At 42.7% G+C, this 22954-nt stretch overlaps 1 protein-coding gene and 1 long non-coding RNA gene across 2 annotated transcripts in view; one reads left to right on the forward strand and one right to left on the reverse strand.

Annotated features, from left to right (window-relative positions):
• The window catches only part of LOC138754053 (RNA/RNP complex-1-interacting phosphatase-like), a 17557-nt gene extending 5850 nt beyond the window's left edge, over window positions 1-11707 (forward strand). The window contains exons 5-9 of the mRNA XM_069917800.1: window positions 2245-2305; window positions 5787-5833; window positions 5925-6000; window positions 7810-7899; window positions 9467-11707. Of these exons, the coding sequence (XP_069773901.1) occupies window positions 2245-2305; window positions 5787-5833; window positions 5925-6000; window positions 7810-7899; window positions 9467-9842 (650 nt within the window). The 3' untranslated portion in view covers window positions 9843-11707. The remainder of the gene's footprint in view (window positions 1-2244; window positions 2306-5786; window positions 5834-5924; window positions 6001-7809; window positions 7900-9466) is intronic.
• LOC138754054 (uncharacterized) lies at window positions 10563-22954 on the reverse strand. The gene is made up of 3 exons (XR_011351551.1): window positions 22195-22954; window positions 21444-21587; window positions 10563-10864 (listed from the first exon to the last, which is right to left on the reverse strand). It is a non-coding gene; the product is annotated as an uncharacterized lncRNA (long non-coding RNA).

Consider the following 22954-nt stretch of genomic DNA (forward strand, 5'->3'; position numbering starts at 1 on the left):
GGGGGAAATAAGAGATGATCAAGGCCATTTTTACAGAGGGATGAATGTCAGGGGTAGTGGTGGAAACTGATATGTTATTAATGTTCAAGAGACTTCCAGATAGACAATGAGCGTGCAGGGATTAGAGGAATATGTGTAAATAGGGGGGCACATTTAGCGTGACATTATCGCGGCACCAATCTTTTCAATCTTCTTCAGCATGATGCTGAAACAAGCCATGAAAAACCTCAACAATGAAGACGCTGTTTACAACCGGTACCACATGGATGGCAGTCTCTTCAATCTGAGGCTCCTGCAAGCTCACACCATGACACAAGAGCAACTTGTCTGTGAACTACTCTTTGCAGACGATGCCATTTTAGTTGCCCATTCAGAGCCAGCTCTTCATTGCTTGACGTCCTGTTTTGCGGAAACTGCCAAAATGTTTGGCTTGGAAGTCAGCCTGAAGAAAACTGAGGTCCTCCATCAGCCAGCTCCCCACCATGACTACCAGCCCCCCCACATCTCCATCGGGCACAGAAAACTCAAAACGGTCAACCAGTTTACCTATCTCGGCTGCACCATTTCATCGGATGCAAGGATCAACAATGAGATAGACAACAGACTCGCCAAGGCAAATAGCGCCTTTGGAAGACTACACAAAAGAGTCTGGAAAAACAACCAACTGAAAAACCTAAGCGTATACAAAGCCGTTGTCATACCCACACTCCTGTTCGGCTTCGAATCATGGGTCCTCTACCGGCATCACCTACGGCTCCTAGAACGCTTCCACCAGCATTGTCTACGCTCCATCCTCAACATTCATTGGAGCGACTTCATCTCCAACATCGAAGTACTCGAGATGGCAGAGGCCGACAGCATCGAATCCACGCTGCTGAAGATCCAAACTGCACTGGGTAGGTTACGTCTCCAGAATGCAGGATCATCGCCTTCCCAAGATCGTGTTATATGGCGAGCTCTCCACTGGCCACCGAGACAGAGGTGCACCGAAGAAGAGGTACAAGGACTGCCTAAAGAAATCTCTTGGTGCCTGCCCCATTGACCACCGCCAGTGGGCTGATAACGCCTCAAACCGTGCATCTTGGCGCCTCACAGTTCGGCGGGCAGCAACCTCCTTTGAAGAAGACCTCAGAGCCCACCTCACTGACAAAAGACAAAGGAGGAAAAATCCAACACCCAGCCCCAACCAACCAATTTTCCCATGCAACCGCTGCAACCGTGTCTGCCTGTCCCGCATCGGACTTGTCAGCCACAAACGAGCCTGCAGCTGACGTGGACATTACCCCTCCATAAATCTTCGTCCACGAAGCCAAGCCAAAGAAGATCGCGGCATCAGCGACCCAAGCTGGGATCTGGAACTGTGTGTAAAGAGTTTGCGTTTCCCCCTTGACTTGCGTGGGGTTCTTTTTATATAATTTAAATTTAGACCTTCAGCCCGGTAACAGGCCATTCTGGCCCACGAGCCTGTGCTGCCCTAATTACACCCCTCTAACCTACCCTCCCTGGTATTTGAATGGTGGGAGCAAACTGGAACCCCCGGGGAAAACCCACGAAGACCTGGGGAGAACGTACAAACTCATTAGAGACTGCGCAGGATTCGAACACCGGCCGGTCTGGTCCCGATCATTGGCATTGTAAAGTTGTTACGCTAACCGCTACCCCAACCGTGCCGCCCTTCCATTTTCTCCTCTCCCTCCAAAATGTACGAGGTTGGTCAGTTAATTGGGTGGTACAGGTTTCATGTGGCAGTGCTGTATGGTTAAAGAAAAACATGGATGTCACTTACAAGCAGTAATTGATATAATTGGCACAGACATGTGGCCTTGAGGGCCTGTTCCTCTGCTGTCCAATCTTTCTCTCCCCATCCCTCCCTGTATTCTATATCGATCTCTCCATCTATCACCCTTTGACCCCTCCACCCTTTCCCCCCCCCCCACCCTTCATATACTTGATGTCCTCCTTTCCAAGTCCTGTTAAAGGGTTCTGACAGAAACATTGACCATTTTTAGCCATGAATTCTCCCTGAACCGCTGAGTTCCTCGAGTTTCTCGTTGTTGGCTGAGGATTGCAGCATCTGCAGCCTTTGTTTCTCTGTGATCATTGGCCTCTTGGGCAACATCCAGTGGGCCCCCTTCCATACAAGTCCAAATTGAGCCAAGATTTTGCTTATTGTTAGGTGCAGGCAGAAGCACAGTGAGGTCTAAAATGGGCTTGTTGACATTTCTCCACTTTGTCTCCTTTTAGATAAACTGATTGGAGTTCATTGCACCCACGGCGTTAACAGAACTGGCTATCTCATTTGCAGGTAAGTCATTGAAGAGGTTGGTTGGGTATTCAGTGACTGTAAACACATTTGAATGGAACGTCTGAGGAAGGAGCAGCATGGTTGCGTAGTGGTTAGCGCGACACCATTATAGCACCAGTGATTGGGACTGGACCTGGCTTCGAATCCTGCACTCTGTATGGAGTTTGTACGTTCTCCCCATGTCTGCATGGGTCTTCTCCGGGGGCTCCAGTTTTCTCCCACCCTTCAAAAACAAACCGGGGTGTAGGTGAATTGGGTATAAAATGGACGGTACAGACTCATAGGGCTGAATTGGCCTGTTGCTGTGCTATATATCTAATTTTTAAAAAATAATTTAATTTAAAAAAGGATCTGCTCATCCTCAACACAGTTGGCATAGTATTTTCGTGTAAGGAGACTAGAACTGCACACAATACAGGTAGACCCTGACTTACGAGGTTCCAACTTGTGATATTTCGAAGTTATGGTGATCTGTTTTGAATAAAGGTAAGTCGGGTCGACCTGTATCAACGTGGTTGCTTTTTCTTCTCTGAATGAAATGCTTACGTTCGATCAGCTCACGCAGATCGCTTCCCACCGTTTCCACCACCCCCCTAAACACGATCATTTCGGGACTTCTCTCATAGTGATGCCAAGGAGAATTGATTTGTCAGACTCAGCACCGTTTTTTAAAACAAAAGGTGATTTGGAACGCAGGCGCAGATCGCTGTTGCTGGGGAGGGAGGGAGGGAGAGAGAAAGAGAGATCAACGGCAATCTGCGCCTGCGTGCCAAATCACAGCGTAGGTTGCTGCACCTAGTTACCAGACGCTATCTTGGGATCCCAGCTTGGAGGCTAATGCTGCCGCCAGAAGGCTCCCGGCAGGAGCTGGGACGTGGGCCTCCTGTCAGGAGCGGCGCAGAAAACAACCTGTGCAGGTAGACCCCAACTTAATAATTTCACATTACGATGTGAATCGCGGAACCGAACCCCATCATAAGTAGGGGTTCCAAGACCTATCTCACCAGTACCCTCTACAGTTGCAGTAGAAGCGCTCTGTTCTTAAATTCAATCCCTCTGGCAATGAAGGCCAGGATTCCATTTGCCTTCTTGATTACCTGTTGCCCCTGCAAACCAACCGTTTGCACTTCTCTCTGCACGATAGTATTCTGATATCTTTCACCATTTAAATAATAATCTAATCTTTTATTTTCCCTTCCAAAGTGGATGGCCTCACATTTACCAATGTTTGTACTCCATCTGCCAGGCCTCAGCTTAGTGTCCTCAGTGAATAAGCTGCACTCACGCAGATCTTAAACAGTTGGGGACCCAGCCCTGACCTCCTGCAGCACCCCAATCACCATTGATTGCCAACCAGAGAAACACCAGGCATCCCAACTCTGCCTTCTGTCAGTTAACCAATCCTCCTTCCTTGCTTATACTTTAACCCCAACCATCGTTGTCTTATGCATGTGCTACCTATTTAATGCACCCTCAGAAAATCCATGTATACAACATCTACCTTTTCCTCACTATCCATCATTATATCTTCAACGAACAAGAAAACACTATTTGCCTACCCTGAATCCATGGTGCCTGATGGAACAATTTCTACCCAGATCTCTACTTCTTAATGCTAGCTTCAAGCATCTTCCTGAGTACAGATATTAAGCTAAGTGGCCTATATTTATTTAGACATGCAGCATGGTAACAGGCCGTTTAAGCCCACGAGTCTGTGCCGCCCAATTAACCTACATCCCCAGTATGATTTTTTTTTGAATGATGGGAGGAAACTAGAGTCCTTGGAGACATGGGGAGATTGTAGAAATTCCTTACAGACAGCGTGGGATTCGAACCCCGGTCCGATCCCGATCGCTGGCACTGTAAAGGCGTTGCGCTAACTGCTACGCCAACCATCCCTATTGCCTGCATCCATACTTGTACAGTGGTGTGACATTTGCTGTCTTTCACTCCACCGGGATTGTCCAGAGAATTTCGATAAGTTATCACAAATGCCTCTACTACATGGGTTGAGGTGTGTAGACAGCACACTAAACCTGCATTGAACTTTGGTTTGATATCATTCCACTCACATGTAGAAGTGCCCCAGAGGGAACGGGAAAGATTGAATGGATGAGATGAAAAAGCTGGGGAGTAAATATTAGCAAAGGTTGAACAGACTAGAAAAGGCTGAATAGTTTTTGCATAGTGGATTCAGGGAGAAAGTTTCTACTTTTGGGTAAGACCATCATTTCTAATATTCCCTCGGGAATCTGATTGGGAATCCAGAAGAAAGTAACTGCCTGAAAGGTGAAGATGTACGATGACAGCAGGGAGTGAATTTTAAAAAAAGCAAATTATTTTAAGGGAAGACTGTACTAGTAGATGGAGAAGGGAATACTTGGTGGTGGGGGGGGGGGGGGGTGGGGGGAGAGATGAAAGGTGGCATGAGTTGAGCTAACAGTGAAGTTGTTGAGCTGAATTGCCTCTTGGGTGTCATATATCTAATGGTTTATCATAACGACTTAAATGTCTAAGTTTAGAGAGATTAAATAATGCTGGAGGAACTCAGCCAGTGTCGCAGCATCCATATGTTACTGATGTATCACAGTGTCTGCAGACTTCCTTTTATCACATACTTTCCCTGTAACACTTCAAGATACAAACAAAAAGCAAGCAGGCAGCCCAATAAAGACTGGGGAGAGAAAAGGGGAAGAATGGGAGGGCGAGGAATCCAGTCCAACAATTGGATATGATAAGTGGTGAGAATTGAATTTGACTCAGTGAAAGGAGACAGTAAAAAGCAAAGAGAGAGAGCCAGCAGAAAGGAGTCGGAGGACGAAGATGTTGTGGGGGGGGTTAATCTTTTAACAGAAACTGGAGAAGTTGATGTAATGTCCTCTGGTTGGAGGGTGCCCAAATTGAGATGTTATTTCTCCACTCCGCAGATGGTCTCAGTCTGGCAGTGCATGATACTATGGACAGACATGTGAGCAAAGGAATGGGATGGGGAATTTAGAGATTGATGCGTGTGTTACTCGTACTCCTGGCCAGGTTTTACCAACACTGATCAGGATTTTATCCTCTGTGACTAGGCATATGGAATTCCTTTGTTCTGGCTGTGATGTCATCTTGATCCAAGGACGAATCCAATTGGTAAATTACAGACCTATGAGGGGCACATGAGTGGCCTGAATAATTGAGTCAATTGTTGCACGGTCAAGCACTGAATCTCTCATTAGTTGGTTCCTCATTTAATTTTGTTTAAGAACAGGTTGGGTTCCAGGCCAAATATCATTTGGTAGAGTTTACGGTCTGGTCTTTGCCAGCACTGGGGCAGGTTGGGGAGTCTGATGCTTGTGAAACAGGAAGGGGAGCATTCTCTGGAGTAGGGTTGAAGTCAGGACTTGCCGAAACCAGCTTGTGTGGCCCATTGAGCCACGGCTGACGGTGTTCCTGTTGCTTGTCTCCTCTCTTGATTAGCGTCTCTGGTTCCTTTAAGGTATCTGATCGACGTGGATGGGATGGACCCTCGAGAAGCAATTGACTGTAAGCTTTTGGATTTCACCAGATGGACCTTGAGTGTTTCCACTGTCTCTTAAAATCTGAAAGTTTTTAATCCTTTGTTCTTTCTGTCAAGTGTTCAACAGATCCCGTGGCTATTCCATTGAAAGGCAAAATTACATTCAGGATTTGTTGCAAGGGCCTCATCGAAGGTAAGGATATTGAAGAGTGACCTGAGTAACTCACTAGCAGGGGGGCTGAGATGTCTGGCGAGTCCTGGCCCACCACACTGCACTGTCATTTTTCTACAGCGAAGAAAAGGGTCCTTCGGTCCATCTAATCCATGATGTTCACCCATTTAGCACGCATCCTTTCCTGTCTATGTATCCATCTTTTAATTGTAATTATACCCTCCACTGTTTCCTCTGGCAGTGCCTTCCATAGTCCCACCGCCTCGTGTTTGGAAAACGCACCTCGCGGTCACTGCCCTCCCTCCTCGAGATTTAGACTCCCCAACCCTGTGGGAAAATGCCTGTAGCCATCCATCTATGACCCTCCTAAACAAGTAAGGTGACCCCTTCTCATCCTGTCCAACCTCAGTAACTCATGTTCTCCTGTGCATCTTCAATGCATCCTCGCGTGCTTAATCGCATCCTTCTGATAATAGTGCAACCCGAACTGCATCCAATAGTCCGTGTGGTCTCACCAACATCCTGTAACCTTGCTGCAGCCTATTGTACTCAGTGCCTTGTCAGATGAAGGCAAGTGTGTCAAGCGCCTTTTTCACCTGCATATGTTGCCTCTTTTCAAAAAAAAAATTTTTATTTTTCACACTATGAACCATATTGACCAAAATACACACAAACATTTTCCTCTTGAATATACAGTGTAATTTTCTCCCCTTTTTCCCCCCTCCCTTCCCTCCCTCCTTCCCACCCCCCCTCCCCACCCACTAAACGTTCAACATATACGATACATTAAACCCATTAAACAATGTCATCACACAATGAAAATAAACAAGAAAATTGTGTCATCTACTTTTACACACTGGGTCAGTTCATTTCGTCTTCTCCTTCTGTCATTTTAGGTGGTGGAGGTCCGTGGTATGATTATGTTGCCTCTTTGAGGGAACGATATACTTGCATCCCTTTATCTCTCTCTATCGACAAAACTCCATGGGGACCTGTCATTGATTTACTTCCCAAAATACATTTGTCAGAGTTGGATTCCATCAGTCATTTCTTTGCCCAGTTTCCCAATTTATCTAGATTATGTTGTAACCTTGGGCAACCATCTTCACTGCCCATTGCTCTTTGCCTTCTTACATCCTCTTATGGGAGAAAAAAGGCAAATGGGACTAACTTGGGTAGACTTGGTCAGCATGGACCTGTTGGGCTGAAGGGCCTCTTTCTATGCTGGAAGACTCTGACAAACATTAGTGGATCCTGCACCGATCCTTGCTCGCACCACAGGTCATAGGCCTCCGATCTGACAATCAACCCTCCACTGCCACCCTCTCACTCCGTACAGGAACAGGGGGTATGTGATGAAGCTGGAAAGGGTGTAGAAAAGATTTTTTAAAATGTTGATGTAGATAGGCTGGGATTTCTTTCCTTTGAGCCTAGGAGGCTAGGAAGGGGGAGGGCAGGGCACCTTATATAAAATCTTGAGGGCCTTAGATAAAGTAAATAGTGATAGCTTTTTCCCAGAATAGGTGAATTTAAAACTAGAGGGTATATAGATATACGGTGAAGGGAAAATTTAAAAAGCCCCTGAGGGGCCCCTTCACACAGAGGCCAATGGGTATATGGAATGAGCTGCCAGAGGAGGTGGTAGGGAATAAATTCAGCATTCTAAAGACATTTAGTGGGTAAGAAGAGTTTAGAGGGGATATTGCCCAAAAACAGGCAAATTATACCATCTTAGTTGGCATGCAGAAGATGGGGACAAAAGTCCTCTCTTTGTGCTGTAGAACTGACTGTTCTGCCTACAGTTTCATGTCTGATTTTTCTATTCTACAGCAATAAAGGACTTGATGTACTGGTTCCCTGGTTAGTCACAAAGCAAGAGGGACATTTCAGACAGCAGCCTATGTTCACACCGCGAGATAGGTGAGTAGTGACGTGTCCAGCAGGCGCCACTTAACATATGCAACCCTGCTTCATCTGTGCAGCTAATGCAGGGTTTCCAATCTTTTTTTCTTTCCACTCATATACCACTTTAAGTATTCCCTAAACCATAGGTGCTCTGTGATTAGTAAGGGATTGCTTATGTGGGTGGAAAGAAAATGTTTGAAACCACGGTTTTAATCGTACCTAATTGACTCGTTATGTGCACAGTTTCAGAACTCCAAAGGAAATGGGTCAATAACAATTTTTCTCAAGCAAAATATTTCACTAACAATTGGAGCAGTGGTCGGCCATCCGGCCCGTCGCGCCTGCTCTGCCATTCAATGAGATCACGGCTCATCTCCACCTACTTGCCTTTTCCCCATATCCCTTAATTCCCCTACTTTTTAAAAATCTATCTAATCTTGTCTCAAATATATTTACTGCGGTCGCCTTCAGTACTTCAATGGGAAGCAAATTCCACAGATTCACCACCCTCTGGGAAAAGCCGTTCCTCCTCATCGCCATCCTAAATCTACTCCCCTGAATCTTGAGCCTATGTCTCCTAGTTCTGGTCTCCCCCACCAGTGGGAACAACTTGCCTAGCTTTGCCTTATCTTTCATAATTTTATATGTTTCTATAAGATCCCCTCTCATTCTTCTAAATTCAAGCAAGTACAGTCTCTGACAACTCAGTCTCTTCCCATAGACTAACCCCTTCCTCTCTGAAATCAACCTGGTGAACATCCTCGGCACCATCTCCAAAGCCTTCCTCCAGTAAGAAGACCAGAACTGCATGCGGTTCTCCAGATGTTGCCTATGATGCAGCATACCTTCCCTGATCCTAAATTCAATCCATCTAGCAATGAAGGCCAACATTCTATTTGCTGTCTTGATAACCTGCTACTCCTGCAAACCAGCCTTTTGCGATTCATGCACAAGCTCTCTCAGGTCCTTCTGCACGGTAGCATGCTGCAATCGCTTGCCATTTAAATAATAATCTGATCTTCCATGTTTTCTTCCAACGTGGATCACCTCACATTTACCAACATGGTCCTCCATCTGCCAGACCCTTCCCCACTCACTTAATCTCTCTATATCTCTCAAAGTGGATCACCTCACATTTACCAACATGGTCCTCCATCTGCCAGACCCTTCCCCACTCACTTAATCTCTCTATATCTCTCAAAGTGGATCACCTCACATTTACCAATATGGTCCTCCATCTGCAAGACCCTTGCCCACTCACTTAATCTCTCTATATCTCTGTACACTCTGCAAAATTTGCTTTTTCACTCTATTTAGTGTCATCAGCAAACCTGGATTCCCTGCACTCTGTTCCCTTTTCCAGATCGTTAATTTAGATTGTGAACAGTTGCGGGCCCAGCTCTGACCCCTGCAGCTCCCTGCTTACCACCGATTGCTAACTAGAGAAACATCCCGGTGACCCAACTATCTGCTTTCTATTGGTTAACCAATTCTCCCTCTGTGCTAATACATCAGCCCCAACTCTATGGATCTTGTGTGCAAGTCTTCAGTTGTAAATAATTTGCTGGCTCTTCCCTTGCAGCACAAATCAACGGAAGTATCGTGGAAGAAGTGACTGCCGTAACTTCAGTCGCCCTGCCTGTCCAGCTGGACAGTATGCTGATTCCTTCTCGCCTATGCACCTCTCCAGGGGACAGTGGTTTAGGAATGGTGCACTTTATCAGCCAGTGGTTCACCATGGACAGAGCGGTGGGTATTCTGGCTATACTGATGAATGGAAGGAGCTATCCTGGAGGAGTTGTCAGCCCACGTCTCGGTGGCAGGTGGATTCTGTCTGGGGGAACAGTCAGGCAGTGTGCCCCAGAGCTGATTACCCGCTACAACAGAGCAGCAGAGGAAAAAAACAGATCTGGCGAGGTCAGATTGGATTGAATACCCATCTGCGGTGGAACAATTGAGATGCGAATGGGGGAATATTCACTTTGAGCGCAACAAAAACAACGTGCAGGATTAAACTGAACAATTGAGATGATAACTGGTCGTATATCGGCACCACTGGAATTGGATAGCGTTTTGTTTCTGAGGAATTGTTGGGAAATTTCAGTTCATCCACCTTGATATTATGTTCAACTCCCCATTCCCCTCTCCATCTGCCATCCAGATTTCATAGTACTTGGCCTTCAACAGTCACAGAGTTGTCAACACCGAAACCTGACTTCCTACACTGAGTTCTTGGTCTGAGGGGAACCTCGCGTGTTTTCCACCCCCACCCCAGGCAGCGTGCCGGCACGCTTCACCAATGCTGTTTAAAAAAAAGTTTAAAATGCTGTACTCGTACCAGTGAGGTAGACTGCCCCTAATCAGTGCACCCTGGAACGCCTCAAATGCTACCAATGTCAGTCTACCCCCACCCATTAACTGCAATCTGCAAGCAGATGCTAACCAGGAAGGATCATGGGGGTGGTTGACAGGCAGCAGAGTGCGCTGGTTTCTCTGCGGCCCGAACTGTCCTGGTGTGTGAGTCACTCGTCTGTGAGTCGGTGTTCACTGCTTTCCCCTTGAACAAACACAAGTGAAGGCACTTGGTTATTATACACCAAGTTCGGCAGATGGTTTCAGAATTGGGGTTCATTTCCAATTTCCCCCAGGACTGCAAATAAGATGCTTAAATTTCAGAGTCCAGTCAGAAAATATTTTATTTAAAACTTGTTTAAAAGTTACAGTAAAGCCTCTGGTATCTGGCACCTATAGGGATTGGTAAATGCCGAATAAGTATATTTTCTTACAATGCCTAACTAATACACCTGCATTAAGAATAAACAGTTTAAAAGACAAAAATACCATATTGTACTTACACTGAACAAACTTCATTTCCGTGACTATATAAACCTTAAAGCATTTTACTTTATTTTCAGTCACATTCTTTGAAAACATTTAACCGTCACTGCATCTGCAGGTTCCTCCCCCTCCACGGAGATACCTGAAAAACAAACAAACAACATTATAGATAATTAACCCCCCCCTCCCCTTAATAAGTTTACTGATAAAGCCTCTGTCCAGGGCGACTCTTACTAAACAGGGATAAGGAGACACTTTAAGAGAATCACCCCAACGGTGAGCGGCATCAACCAGCTCTTCATCCTGGGCGACGCCATGTTACTCAAACAGCTGCCATGACCAAAGCACGACCAAGGGACTTTGTTCGCTTAATATTTGCTCCCATTTTCACCAAAGGTTTATGTGTTACTTCAAAGGACATTCAATTTCACAATTTTACACATACGATTTTTTTACCTAATATTCTTATTTATTTAATTTTTAAAAAAATTTTTGTCAGTTGTTTGAATTCCAGATATCAGGGGTTTTACTGTTTACTGTATTTAATGCCATCAGTTTGTTCATAGCTACATGACTGGACTGTGACCCACCACCCCCAACTCCGACCTATCCTCCTTGCTGCTTGTAGTCAATTGTTTTCTCATCATCGTGGTGCCCATTCCGGTGCAGGGATAAGGCTCATTTGCCAATTCAGTTCAGTGAGTTGCTGACTAACATCTCCGTCTCGTGGAAGATGGGCCCAGAGAACTGGAGGGTCGCTTCATCTAGTGAAAGGAGACTTCTGAGATCCAGCCCGGTGAAAAAAAGGGAGGGGGGGAAGGGTCCTCTTCTATATCTTGCCAGTTTTGGATGATTTGAATCTTTTCATTTGCCTGGTTTTCCCAAAATTCATAACATTATGTGAAGAAAACACAATTTAAGAATTTCTATGCTTTTCAATATTGACTGTAATCTGGAATGAAAATAAATTAATTTTAGTCATTTTTATCATTTTACCTTCCAGTGCTCAGAAATGATTTTCAGGGTTAGGACATAAAACGGGAAGGTTGTCGACTGATTTATTGTCATCAGTCACCTTCACTCACTGCCACTTCAACACAGTGCAAAGGTCCTCTGAAGAGTTGGCAACCATGCCTGAGGGGGAGGCTGAATTAGACCATTAATTTTATGTACTTGTGTAAAAAGTTGATTTTACCTAGAAGTTCAACACCTATTTTTGGCCAAAAAATCTGGCATTTTTCATGCATCTGTGTAAAAGTCGACAATAGTCTCACCTTGGCACTAGCTGCCCGCCCATCAGAGTACCCGTTGCCATGGTCACAAACCTTTGCCTTTGCCCAAGCCGCCTGCCCATTGGAGCTACCGATGCCTTGACCGCGGACTCTCACCTCAGCCCTGGCCGTCCGCCCATTCGAGCTCCCGATGCCTTGACTGTGAACTCTCACCTCTGCTCAAGCTGACCACCTGTTGGACCTCCCGCCACCTCGACCATGGACTCTTGCCCACCCATCAGGTTTCCCGACACTTCAACCGTGAACTCTCACATCGACCATGGCCTCATGACGATCGGATCTACCAATTTCTCCAATGACGCAGATACTTATGCAGTCCTGACCTCCCCTGAGGTTGGATGCGTGGTTTGATGGGCAGACTTAATTTCATTGTGTTCTGTCCTTTGTTTAGAGATCATTTGGACCTGCTACTGAGATGATATTTTGCATTCTGGTGTGAATTTCAGGCCTTCTAAAGTAGTATCCATGTAATAGTCGATCCCATAAATTTAACATTTAAAAAATAGTCTGGAAAATTTGACCTTTACACGAATATGTACGGTAATTATTGTGCACTCTTGCTGTTTGAGTTGCTCTCCATGCTCTTCCCTTGAGGAGCATTGTTCTTGGCACTTACTGGACACCTGATTTTGAAAACCAGAGCACTTGAAGGAAACCCATGCAGGCACAGGGAGAACGTGCAAACTTCTTAGACTGTGTTGGATACATTGCCCATGACAAACATATCAAGGTTATTTTTATGGTCGTATAATAATGGAAAAAAATATAATATACGAGATACACTTCAATTTTTGCCTGGAGTAAAGAAGGTAATTTGGTGCACCTACTCTATATTTTTTAATGTAATTTGATAAAATTGCACATAATACTCCAGGTAGAGTGTCACCAAGGCCCTCAATAGTTGCAGGAAGGCATCTTTACCATTGGACAATGATCTTCAATGGAGGGGAGGTTGGTTTCTGAGACAAACTGATCTACTTTCACGTCTGCAGTTTTTTTTGCAGTCATGGGCAGAGCAGTTCCTGTTCCAGACTGGGGAAACTGCAAAGCTTATGAGGCAGTTATCAAATGCCTTTGGGAGTACAATACATAGTCAAATGTTCCCTGTCACTGTCACAGACAGAGCGAATGTGCTCAGCAAAGCGATCTCCGAGTCTGCGCAGTCTCTCCAATGTAGAGAAGGCCACAAATGGAGCAGTTTCCTATGCCATAAGTGCACTGTGATTAGTAAGGTATTGTTTAAGGAGGTATGTGAGTGGGAAGGGAAGGTTGAGAATTAATGCTGAAGACACGATTATTAGTGAAACAATTTGCTTGAGAAAAATTGTCATTGGCCCATTTTGAAGTTCTGAAACCGGAGGAGTCACGTGATGGAGTAGTGGCCGGTCAGGGAATTCCAGCCCTCTCCCGAAAAGTTTAAAAAAAAGCACAAAACACAAAGGTACAAGATTAAAATTTAAAACAAAGTAAAAATAAAGGTGAGAAGAAAATGGCAGCGAAGAGAGAAAAGTCGAAAACAACGGGAAGAAGAGAAGAAGAAAGAACGTCGGAAGAAAAAGGTGAAGGCCTTACCTGTCCGAGGAGGCCCGCCGCGGAGAGAGAAGCCTGCTCCCTCAGGTCAGTGGAAGTCCCGGGCTCGGGACTACAAAAATGGCTCACAGAGCCGAGTAAAAGTGCGCAACCGCGCATGCGCAAGGAACTGACGGGAGGGGGGAGCAGCTGCGGAGTTGATCTCCACAGCTGAGAGAGACACCTGCAACACAGCAGCAGGTGCAGAACATGGAAAATAACAACAAGAAAGAAGAGGGTAAAAAGAAAACAAGGAAACAACAGATGGTCAACCCAGAGGAGAAGAAGAAGAACAGAAAGAAATGGAAGAAGAAGAGAAAGGCAAGACAATGGAAATATCTTTTTTTAAAGAATATATGGAATCAGTGAAAGAATGGCAATTACAAGAATTTAATGAGATAAAAAGAAGAATTAAGAATGCAGAAGAAAAAATGAATAAAATAAAAATGGTCATGTCAGAGATAGGAAAAAGAGTGGAAAATATGGAAGAATGAGAAATAATTGTAGAAATGGAAGTAGAGGACTTAAAAGAGAAATTAGAAGAATCTAATAAAAAAGTTAAAGAGGCACATGAGCTGTTAGCTCAGAAGATAGATATAACGGAAAACTATAATACAAGAAATAATATAAAGATAGTGGGCCTTAAGGAAGATGAAGAAGGCAAGAATATGAGAGAATTTATAAAAGATTGGAGAAATGGAAATAGAGAGGGCACATAGAACATTAGCCCGGAAACCACAACTGCAGCAAAAACCAAGATCCATTTTAGTAAAATTCTTAAGATATACAACAAGAGAACATATATTGGAGAAAGCAATGAAGAAAATAAGAGAAGACAAAAAGCCACTGGAATGCAAAGGTCAAAATTTTTTTTTTCTATCCAGACATAAGTTTTGAACTCCTGAAGAAGAGGAAGGAGTTCAATGCAGCAAAAACGATCTTATGGAAAAAAGGATATAAATTTACGTTAAAGTACCCAGCGGTACTTAAAATAGTTATTCCAGGGCAACAAAACAGACTATTCTCGGATCCAGAGGAAGCACGAAAATTTGCAGAACAACTACAAAACAAGCAGAGAGATGAAGACATGTAATGAGAGTAAAAATGACCACGAACTATATGTATGTGTGTATATGGGTATATGTGTGTGTGTGTATATATATATATAGATGTGTATGTATGTATGTGTATACATGAATGTATCCGTATTTAGAGGAAAATATATAGAGTATAGATAAGAATTAACAAGGGAGGGAAAGGGAATAGAGGGAATTAAAAGAGTGACCTTTGTTACATATGAAAATTGAAATCTTTTACGGGGGGGCTGGGTGGGGAGGAGTTACGGTCACTGCAAAATCAGTTGACGTTTGCGAGTGAATTCGCAAATCCAAATGGAGAGGGGAGATGTGGTTGCCCGACAAGGGATAAAGGGCAACTCAGGAGGGGGAGGGGAGAATGGGGTTAAATAAGTTTTAAATGGGAGAATAAGGAAAATGTTTAATGTTCTAGAAATGTTGTCTTATAAAGTGTTCAAAACAAGAAAGCGGAAATGGATAAGAAGGAAAGGTGATGGATGAGAGGGGGGGTGGGGGGGTGGCTTGGGAGGAGGGAGGGGGGGGAGAAAAAGTCACTGTATATGTGTGAAAAAGAAAAAGTGTATATCATGGCTAACGTGATTTATGGTGTGAAAAATAAAAAATTTTAAAAAAAAAGGAAAGGTGATGATGGAGAAACGGAAAGGGAAGATAAACAAAGTATGAAATGGCTACGCTGAACTATATGACTTTAAATATTAACGGAATACATAACCAAATCAAAAGGAAGAAACTGCTAAATTTACTGAAAAAAGAAAAAATTGATATAGCATTTGTGCAAGAAACACATTTAACTGAATTGGAGCACAAGAAATTAAAGAGAGATTGGGTAGGACATGTAACAGCAGCATTGTATAATTCAAAAGCAAGAGGAGTAGCTATATTAATTAGGAAAAATGTGCCAATTAAAATAGAAGAGGAAATAATAGATCCAGCAGGGAGATATGTAATGATAAAATGTCAGATATATTTCAGTTTTGGAATCTACTGTATATTCTCCTATCGAAGAAGATCAAAAGTTTATGCAAGATATTTTTTTGAAGATAGCAGATACGCAAGGGAACATATTAATAGGAGGGGATTTCAACCTGAATTTGGATTCAAATATGGACAAAACTGGGAAAAAAATTAACAGAAAGAAAAAAGTAACCAAATTTATAATTAAATCGATGCAAGAAATGCAACTTTTGGATATATGGAGGAAACAACACTCAAAGGAAAAGGAATATTCATATTATTCGGGTAGACATAAAACATACTCAAGAATAGACCTATTTCTGTTATCAGCTCGTATGCAAGATAGAGTAAGAAAAACAATATAAAGCTAGAATATTATCGGACCATTCACCCTTGATATTGACAATAGAGTTAGAGGACATCCCTCCAAGAATGTATAGATGGAGATTAAACTCCATGCTACTTAAAAGGCAGGATTTTACAACACTACAAACATATAAGGTGGAGAAGAACATAATGAAGACAAAACAGAAATATTATGAACTAGGGGAAAAAATGCACAAAATTCTAGCATGGCAGCTTAAGACAGAACAAGCTAAGAAAATGGTATTGGCATCAAGGAAAAAAGACAAACAAATCACATATAATCCAACGGAGATCAATGAAAACTTTAGAGAATTCTATGAACAATTATACCAAACTGAAAACGAAGGGAAAGAAGGTAAAATAGATGAATTTTTATCTAAAATTGAACTACCAAAATTACAAATAGAGGAACAAAATAAATTAACAGAACCATTTGAAATAGTAGAAATACAAGAGATAATAAAAAAAATTACCAAATAATAAAACACCAGGAGAGGATGGATTCCCAATAGAATTCTATAAAACATTTAAAGATTTATTAATTCCTCCCCCCCTGGAAGTAATCAACCAGATTGATAAAACACAAAGCTTACCAGATTCATGTAAAACAGCAATAATTACAGTAATACTAAAGCAAGGGAAAGATCCACTCGCACCAGCGTCATATAGACCAATATCATTACTTAACACAGATTATAAGATAATAGCTAAACTATTAGCAAACAGATTAGCAGAGTATGTACCTAAAATGGTAAATCTAGACCAAACTGGATTTATTAAAAAAAGACGCACAATAGACAATATTTGTAAATTTATTAACTTAATTCATGCAGTAGAAGGGCATAAACCGCCAACAGTAGCAGTTGCTTTAGACGCAGAGAAGGCCTTTGACAGAGTAGAATGGAATTATTGATTCAAAATATTGCAAAAATTCAGTTTACCAGAGAAGAATATTAATTGGATTAAAGCATTATTTAAGGGGCCATTGGCGAAAGTGACAATAAATGGATATATATCAGACCAATTTAACTTAAGCAGATCAACAAGGCAGGGATGCCCACTATTACCCTTATTGTTCGCATTAGCTATAGAACCACTAGCAGAATTGATAAGAACAGTAAATAATATAAAAGGGATAAAAATAAAAGACAAGGAATATAAAATCAGTTTATTTGCGGATGTTGTTATCGTATACCTATCAGAACCAGAACTATCAATAAAAGAATTATATAAGAAATTGAAGGAATATGGAGAAGTGTCGGGTTACAAGATTAACGTAAATAAAAGTGAAGCAATGCCAATGAATAATGCGGATTTCTCAAAATTTAAGAAGGAATCACCATTCAGATGGCAAATGCAAGCAATAAGATACCTAGGTATACAAATAAATAAAAATCTTGGCCATTTATATAAACTCAATTATTATCCACTAATGAAAAAATTACAGGACGACTTAGAGCATTGTAAAGACTTACCACTAACACTAATAGAAAGGATAAACTGTATTAAAATGAACATTTTCCCTAGGATACAATAACTATTTCAGGCATTGCCAATACATTTGACGGAGAAATTCTTCAAGGAGTTAAAGAAAATAATAAGGAAATTTTTATGGAAAGGGGGGGAAACCGAGGATAGCACTAGATAAATTAACAGAATGGTATAAACAAGGAGGCTTACAACTGCCAAACTTTAAAAATTATTATAGAGCCGCACAATTAAGATACCTATCAGATTTTTACCAAACAAGGGAAAAGCCAGATTGGACTAGATTAGAACGAGATAAAATAGGGGAAAAGATACCTGAACACATATTATATAAATGGGATGAAAAATTGGTACAACGTAGGAGTTCTCCAGTATTACATCATCTGCTCAATATTTGGAAGAAGATTCATGTAGAAAGGAATAAAACAAATTACCAATTACCAAAACTAATATTGACGCAAAATCAGTTACTCCCTTTTACAATAGATAACCTTTCCTTTAGAGAATGGGAGAAAAAAGGGATCAAAAGAATAGAAAATTGTTTTTCAGGAAATAGATTATTATCCTTTCAACAAATGAAAGATAAATACAATATAACTCAAGATACGGTGCTGGCATATTACCAATTGAGATCCTACTTGAAGGACAAATTAAGAAGCAGTCTGAGGTTACCAGAGGGAAGTAACTTTGAATATGTGATTACAGATACAATGATAATCAAAAGATTTATAACAAATATGTATATTAAACTGCAATAAAAGGAGAATGAGGAAACAAATGGTAAAACTAAACAAAAATGGGAACAAGATTTAAATATAAAGATAAAAATGGAAACATGGGAGAAGTTATGTTCTGGAACGATGAGAAATACAATAAATACGAGGTTATGTATGATACAATATAACTGGAAACACAGGCTATACATTACACCTCAAAAGTTAAATAAATGGGACCCAACAGTATCTGACAGATGTTTTCGTTGTAAAAAAGAAATGGGAACAACAATTCATGCAATCTGGACATGTGAGAAAGTAGAAAAATTTTGGGAAGATCTAAACCAGATATTAAGTAAAATTACAGAAAACAATATAACAAAAAACACAGAGATCTTCCTCCTAAGTAACATAAAAAACAAAGAATTTGGAATTGATTTGGATGGTGCACAAAAAAGATTTGTTAAGATAGCTCTAGCCGTAGCAAAAAAATGTATTATGTCAACCTGGAAATTGGAAGATAATTTGAAAATACAACAATGGTATATAGAAATGAATAAATGTATTCCATTAGAAAAAATAACATATAGTTTAAGAAATAATATTGTATTGAATTGAAACCCTAACCCTAATGTAATGTATTGAAATATTTGAACAAATATGGGAGCCATACATGAAACACAATAGAGAAAACCTACCGGGGACATTCACTACCTAAATTAACGAAAGGAGAAGGAAATGAAAAGAATTGACTCAGTGGAATTTCTTGTTTATTTTTATTGAGTGACAACATCCTGGGTCAATACACCCGTAGCTGCCCCAACCTTTGCATTAGTAAATAAGTCAAATGGTTTATTCAAATCAGGTAATGCCAACACTGGAGCCTTGGCGAGACAACTCTTTATCCTCTTAAATCCCTCCATTTCTTCCTCTGTCCAGACAACAAGAGAATTATCTAGGCCAGCTAACTTATCATACAAAAATTTTACCAAACTAGAATAATTTTCTATCCAAATTTGGCAATATCCCACCAGACCAAGGAACTTCCTGAGCTCTCGGGCATCCTTGGGAGGTGGGACCTGCAAAATGCCATGTATTCTCTCCGGGCTTATTCGCCGACACCCCTGACTAATTAGATGGCCCAGGTATTTTACCTCTGGCTGTACAAATTGCAATTTCACCTCAGCTACTCTCAACCCCTTTTCTCCCAGAAAGTTTAACATATCCACCGTATATTGTTTAACAGACTCTTGTCCTTCCCCCATAATCAATAAGTCATCCACATATTGTATAAGCTGACAATCCAATCTTTTTGGAGCTTCTTCCAACACTTGTTCTAATACCTGGCCAAACAGATTAGGGGACTCTGTGAAGCCTTGCGGAAGAACTGTCCAGCGATACTGGTTCTTTCGTCCAGTATATGGGTTCTCCCATTCAAAGGCAAACATGTCCCTACTGCCCTCATCCAGAGGGCAAGCCCAAAAGGTCTATCACACTAAACCATTTACTAATTGAATCTATTTTTCCCATAATAGTATATGGATTAGGTACAACGGGGTATCGGGCCAAAATTACCTTGTTTAACTCTCATAGGTCTTGTACCAGCCGATAAGTACCGTCTGGTTTTCAGACTGACAATATTGGGGTGTTAAAGGGGGACATACAGGGTTCAAGCAAACCATCCAGTAGTAGTTGATCGATTACGGGTTGCAATCCCTTCCTTCCATCCATAGAAATCGGGTACTGTTTACGCCTAACTGTCTGATTGGGATCCTTGAACGTGACCCGAAGTGGGGGAACATCCAACCCCCCTCTATTTCCCTTCTTCGCCCACACTTTGGGGTCAATCAACTCGTGATCTTCTTGTGTCAATGTACAGAACTGGACTCCGATCCCCTTCCCCTGGGGCCGAGTCCCAATGCCTAACGAATCCTGCAAATCTCGACCCAATAGACAAACTCCCGCCAGAGGGACGAGTAGAATGTCTCCCCTTATCACCTTTTTCCCCATCTGTATCCTAAGGCCCTTTAATTCAGGAACCTCAAAGTTAGATCCCCCGATCCCTGAAATAACCACCCTCCCGTCAAAAACTGTTCCTTTGGGTTTGGTTAAAATACTAGAACGAGCAGCCCCCGAGTCTACCATAAAAATCATATCTTCTTCGTGGGGTCCTATGCTTAACTTTACCAATGGTTCTCCGTGCAGCCCCAAGGCAGTCTTTACGGGAGAACCCTGACTCCCCTAATCTTCCTCCTCCATCAAAACATAGGATCGTGTGTCCCTCGCCCTCTGGGGGCATTCCCTCTTGAAGTGTCCCTCTCTTTTACCATAGAAACAAATCTTGGGCCCTGTCTGCCATCCTTTGTTGGGACCACCTCTTGGAGCCCCAGTTCGTGGTCGTGGACCCTGGGGTTTGTCCCATCCTTCAAATCCTGGCCCTTCTCTTTCTCTCATTCCCATCCATCCGCCCGGACCGTTAGTCCAGCGTCTTTGACTTCCCTGCTGTCCATTTATGACTTCCTTTACCGCCTGCATTAATATCTTCGCCTTTCCTTTCTGCTTATCCTCACTCCTTTGGACATATGCCCTTTGGGCTATTTGTAGGAGCTGGGATAATCCCTGTTCATGCCAATTTTCAGTCTTTTGAAGTTTCTTTCATATATCTGGGGCTGAGTTTGTAACAAATCCTGTCAAAATTAATTGTTCCCCAACTGGTGACTCTATATCCAATCCTCCATATTGTTTTATTGCTGCCCGCAGTCTAGTCAAAAAGGCCGAGGGGGTTTCCTCTGGGCCCTGGGAAACCTCGAATGCTTTCTTAAAATTCTGTCCTTTTGGTACTGACTCCCTCACTCCCTTTATCAGGTTCACCCTGTATTCTTCCATCTGGGTGTGACCATCTACCGTCCCCTTATCTCAGTGTGGATTGACCAGAGGGAATTTGTCCTCTCCAGCAACTGCTCCTGGACCTCCCTGGTGTTCCCGATCCCACACCCTAATTCCAGCTTGTCGAATCATTCCTCTCTCATCTAAAGAAAATAAAGCTTTGAATATAGACATTAACTCATCCCAGGTGTAAATGTTAGGTCCCAGAAACTGATCTAATTGCTCCGTACAGGCTTGAGCATCTTCAATTAAAGACTTCATTTCCCATTTAAAATTTCTCACTTCTGTGCTAGTCAAGGGGACATTTACAAAGCCTATTCCACCCCCTGGACTTCCCAAAGGGGAAACATTTGCACCTGAGAAGGGTCCGGTCCCCAGGCTCCTGATGGAACTGGATCTTCCTTATGATGTCTGGGACCCAAAGCAAATTCCCCAGCCTTCTCTTCATGAAGTTTTTCATACTGCTCTTCCAACAATCCCGTACAGTCTGGGTTATATACCTGGGGGGTAAGAGGCGGAGGAGAACCCTTAGCTTGTAACCTAATCCTTATCGTGTTTTCTCATTCATTTTCATTGATGAGTCTCGGAGGGGTTGGAGTGGCAGACATAGGAAGGGGAGGATAAAGCGGGCGGGGAGGAGAGGGCAAGGGAGGAGCCGGCTCAGGATATGGTGGAGGTAATGCCTGCAAGGGGTCCCAATTTTCAGGAAGAGGAGCCAATGGCTCCTGTTCCTTAGATTTCGCTGGATCCCTTGTATTCATCACCATCTGTTCAAATTCTACAAACAACCAGCAGGCAGCATAATCTCTACTTTCGGAGTCCTCGGGTCTATACTCATAAAGCCAGGAATTCAACGCCTGGCATACCCAATCCTCATCCGAACCTTATTTTGGCCAAAATACTGAAGACCCCTTAATTGGATTATTAGGCCATTCATGGCAACAATATTGAATCATTTTCTTTTTGTCTTTCCCGCGGGTTTTCCCCGCATCCCAATTCATCAATTGCCTTCCCAATGGGCTTCCCGGGGGAATTCGGTCAGTCGGTCCTATTCCCGGACCTTTATTCCTACTTCCTCCACCACCCATGGAAAAAATAAAGTCTTACCCGGCTGGCCAGCCTTCCCAGCACGTCACTTGTACGGCTGTCCCGTTGTTTGTTCTCAACGTCTCTTCTCGGACACTCGATGACCAGGAGTCCGGCTAAATCAGCCGGGGTGCACCGACCCCTCTTCAAACAAGCACCAGTCAGTGGAGGGAGTGTGATCCCGGACGAGCTCCCAAGTTGTGAGAAGTGCCTTCACGTTCACAAAATATGCTCGAGACAAAAGTTGAGAACAAAGAACATTTATTTACATTTACAACATTGCAAGGTTAGTACTCTCCCCCTACCTCGGGAAAGTACACCGAGGGCGGGAAGCTTCTTTGTTTTTATACATTTTTCAATTCACCTCCCCTTACATTTTTCTTACATTTATCCTTTTTAGATTGGTTTGGCACTTTTCCCTATTTGCCTGACTCTTGACTGACTCCGACTTTCTCCTATCCCGGACTCACACCTCCTTTCCCCACCCCCTATTAAACAAGCCCTTTGTGTTTACGTGCATATTTCTACATCTCCTTAAATTCCTCTGTTATCTTGTCTACATTTTCATGCGCCATTTTACACAAAGAACATTTTAGCTATTTCCTTGCTTTTTCTACCTTCTATAACTGTTTCTAAACTCCTACAATAATCAAAAAGTAACTGTTTCTAAACTCCTACACCCTCCTGGGCAACTGTGGGTGAGTGCACCTGCCAGAGGTGCACCCTGTTCAGGTGAGTACAAGTAACCACTTGGCAGCCAGAGCAATGAAACTCTTCTCCC

The sequence above is a fragment of the Narcine bancroftii genome, chromosome 2, assembly GCF_036971445.1.
Source record: "Narcine bancroftii isolate sNarBan1 chromosome 2, sNarBan1.hap1, whole genome shotgun sequence".
Taxonomy (NCBI): Eukaryota; Metazoa; Chordata; class Chondrichthyes; order Torpediniformes; family Narcinidae; genus Narcine; species Narcine bancroftii.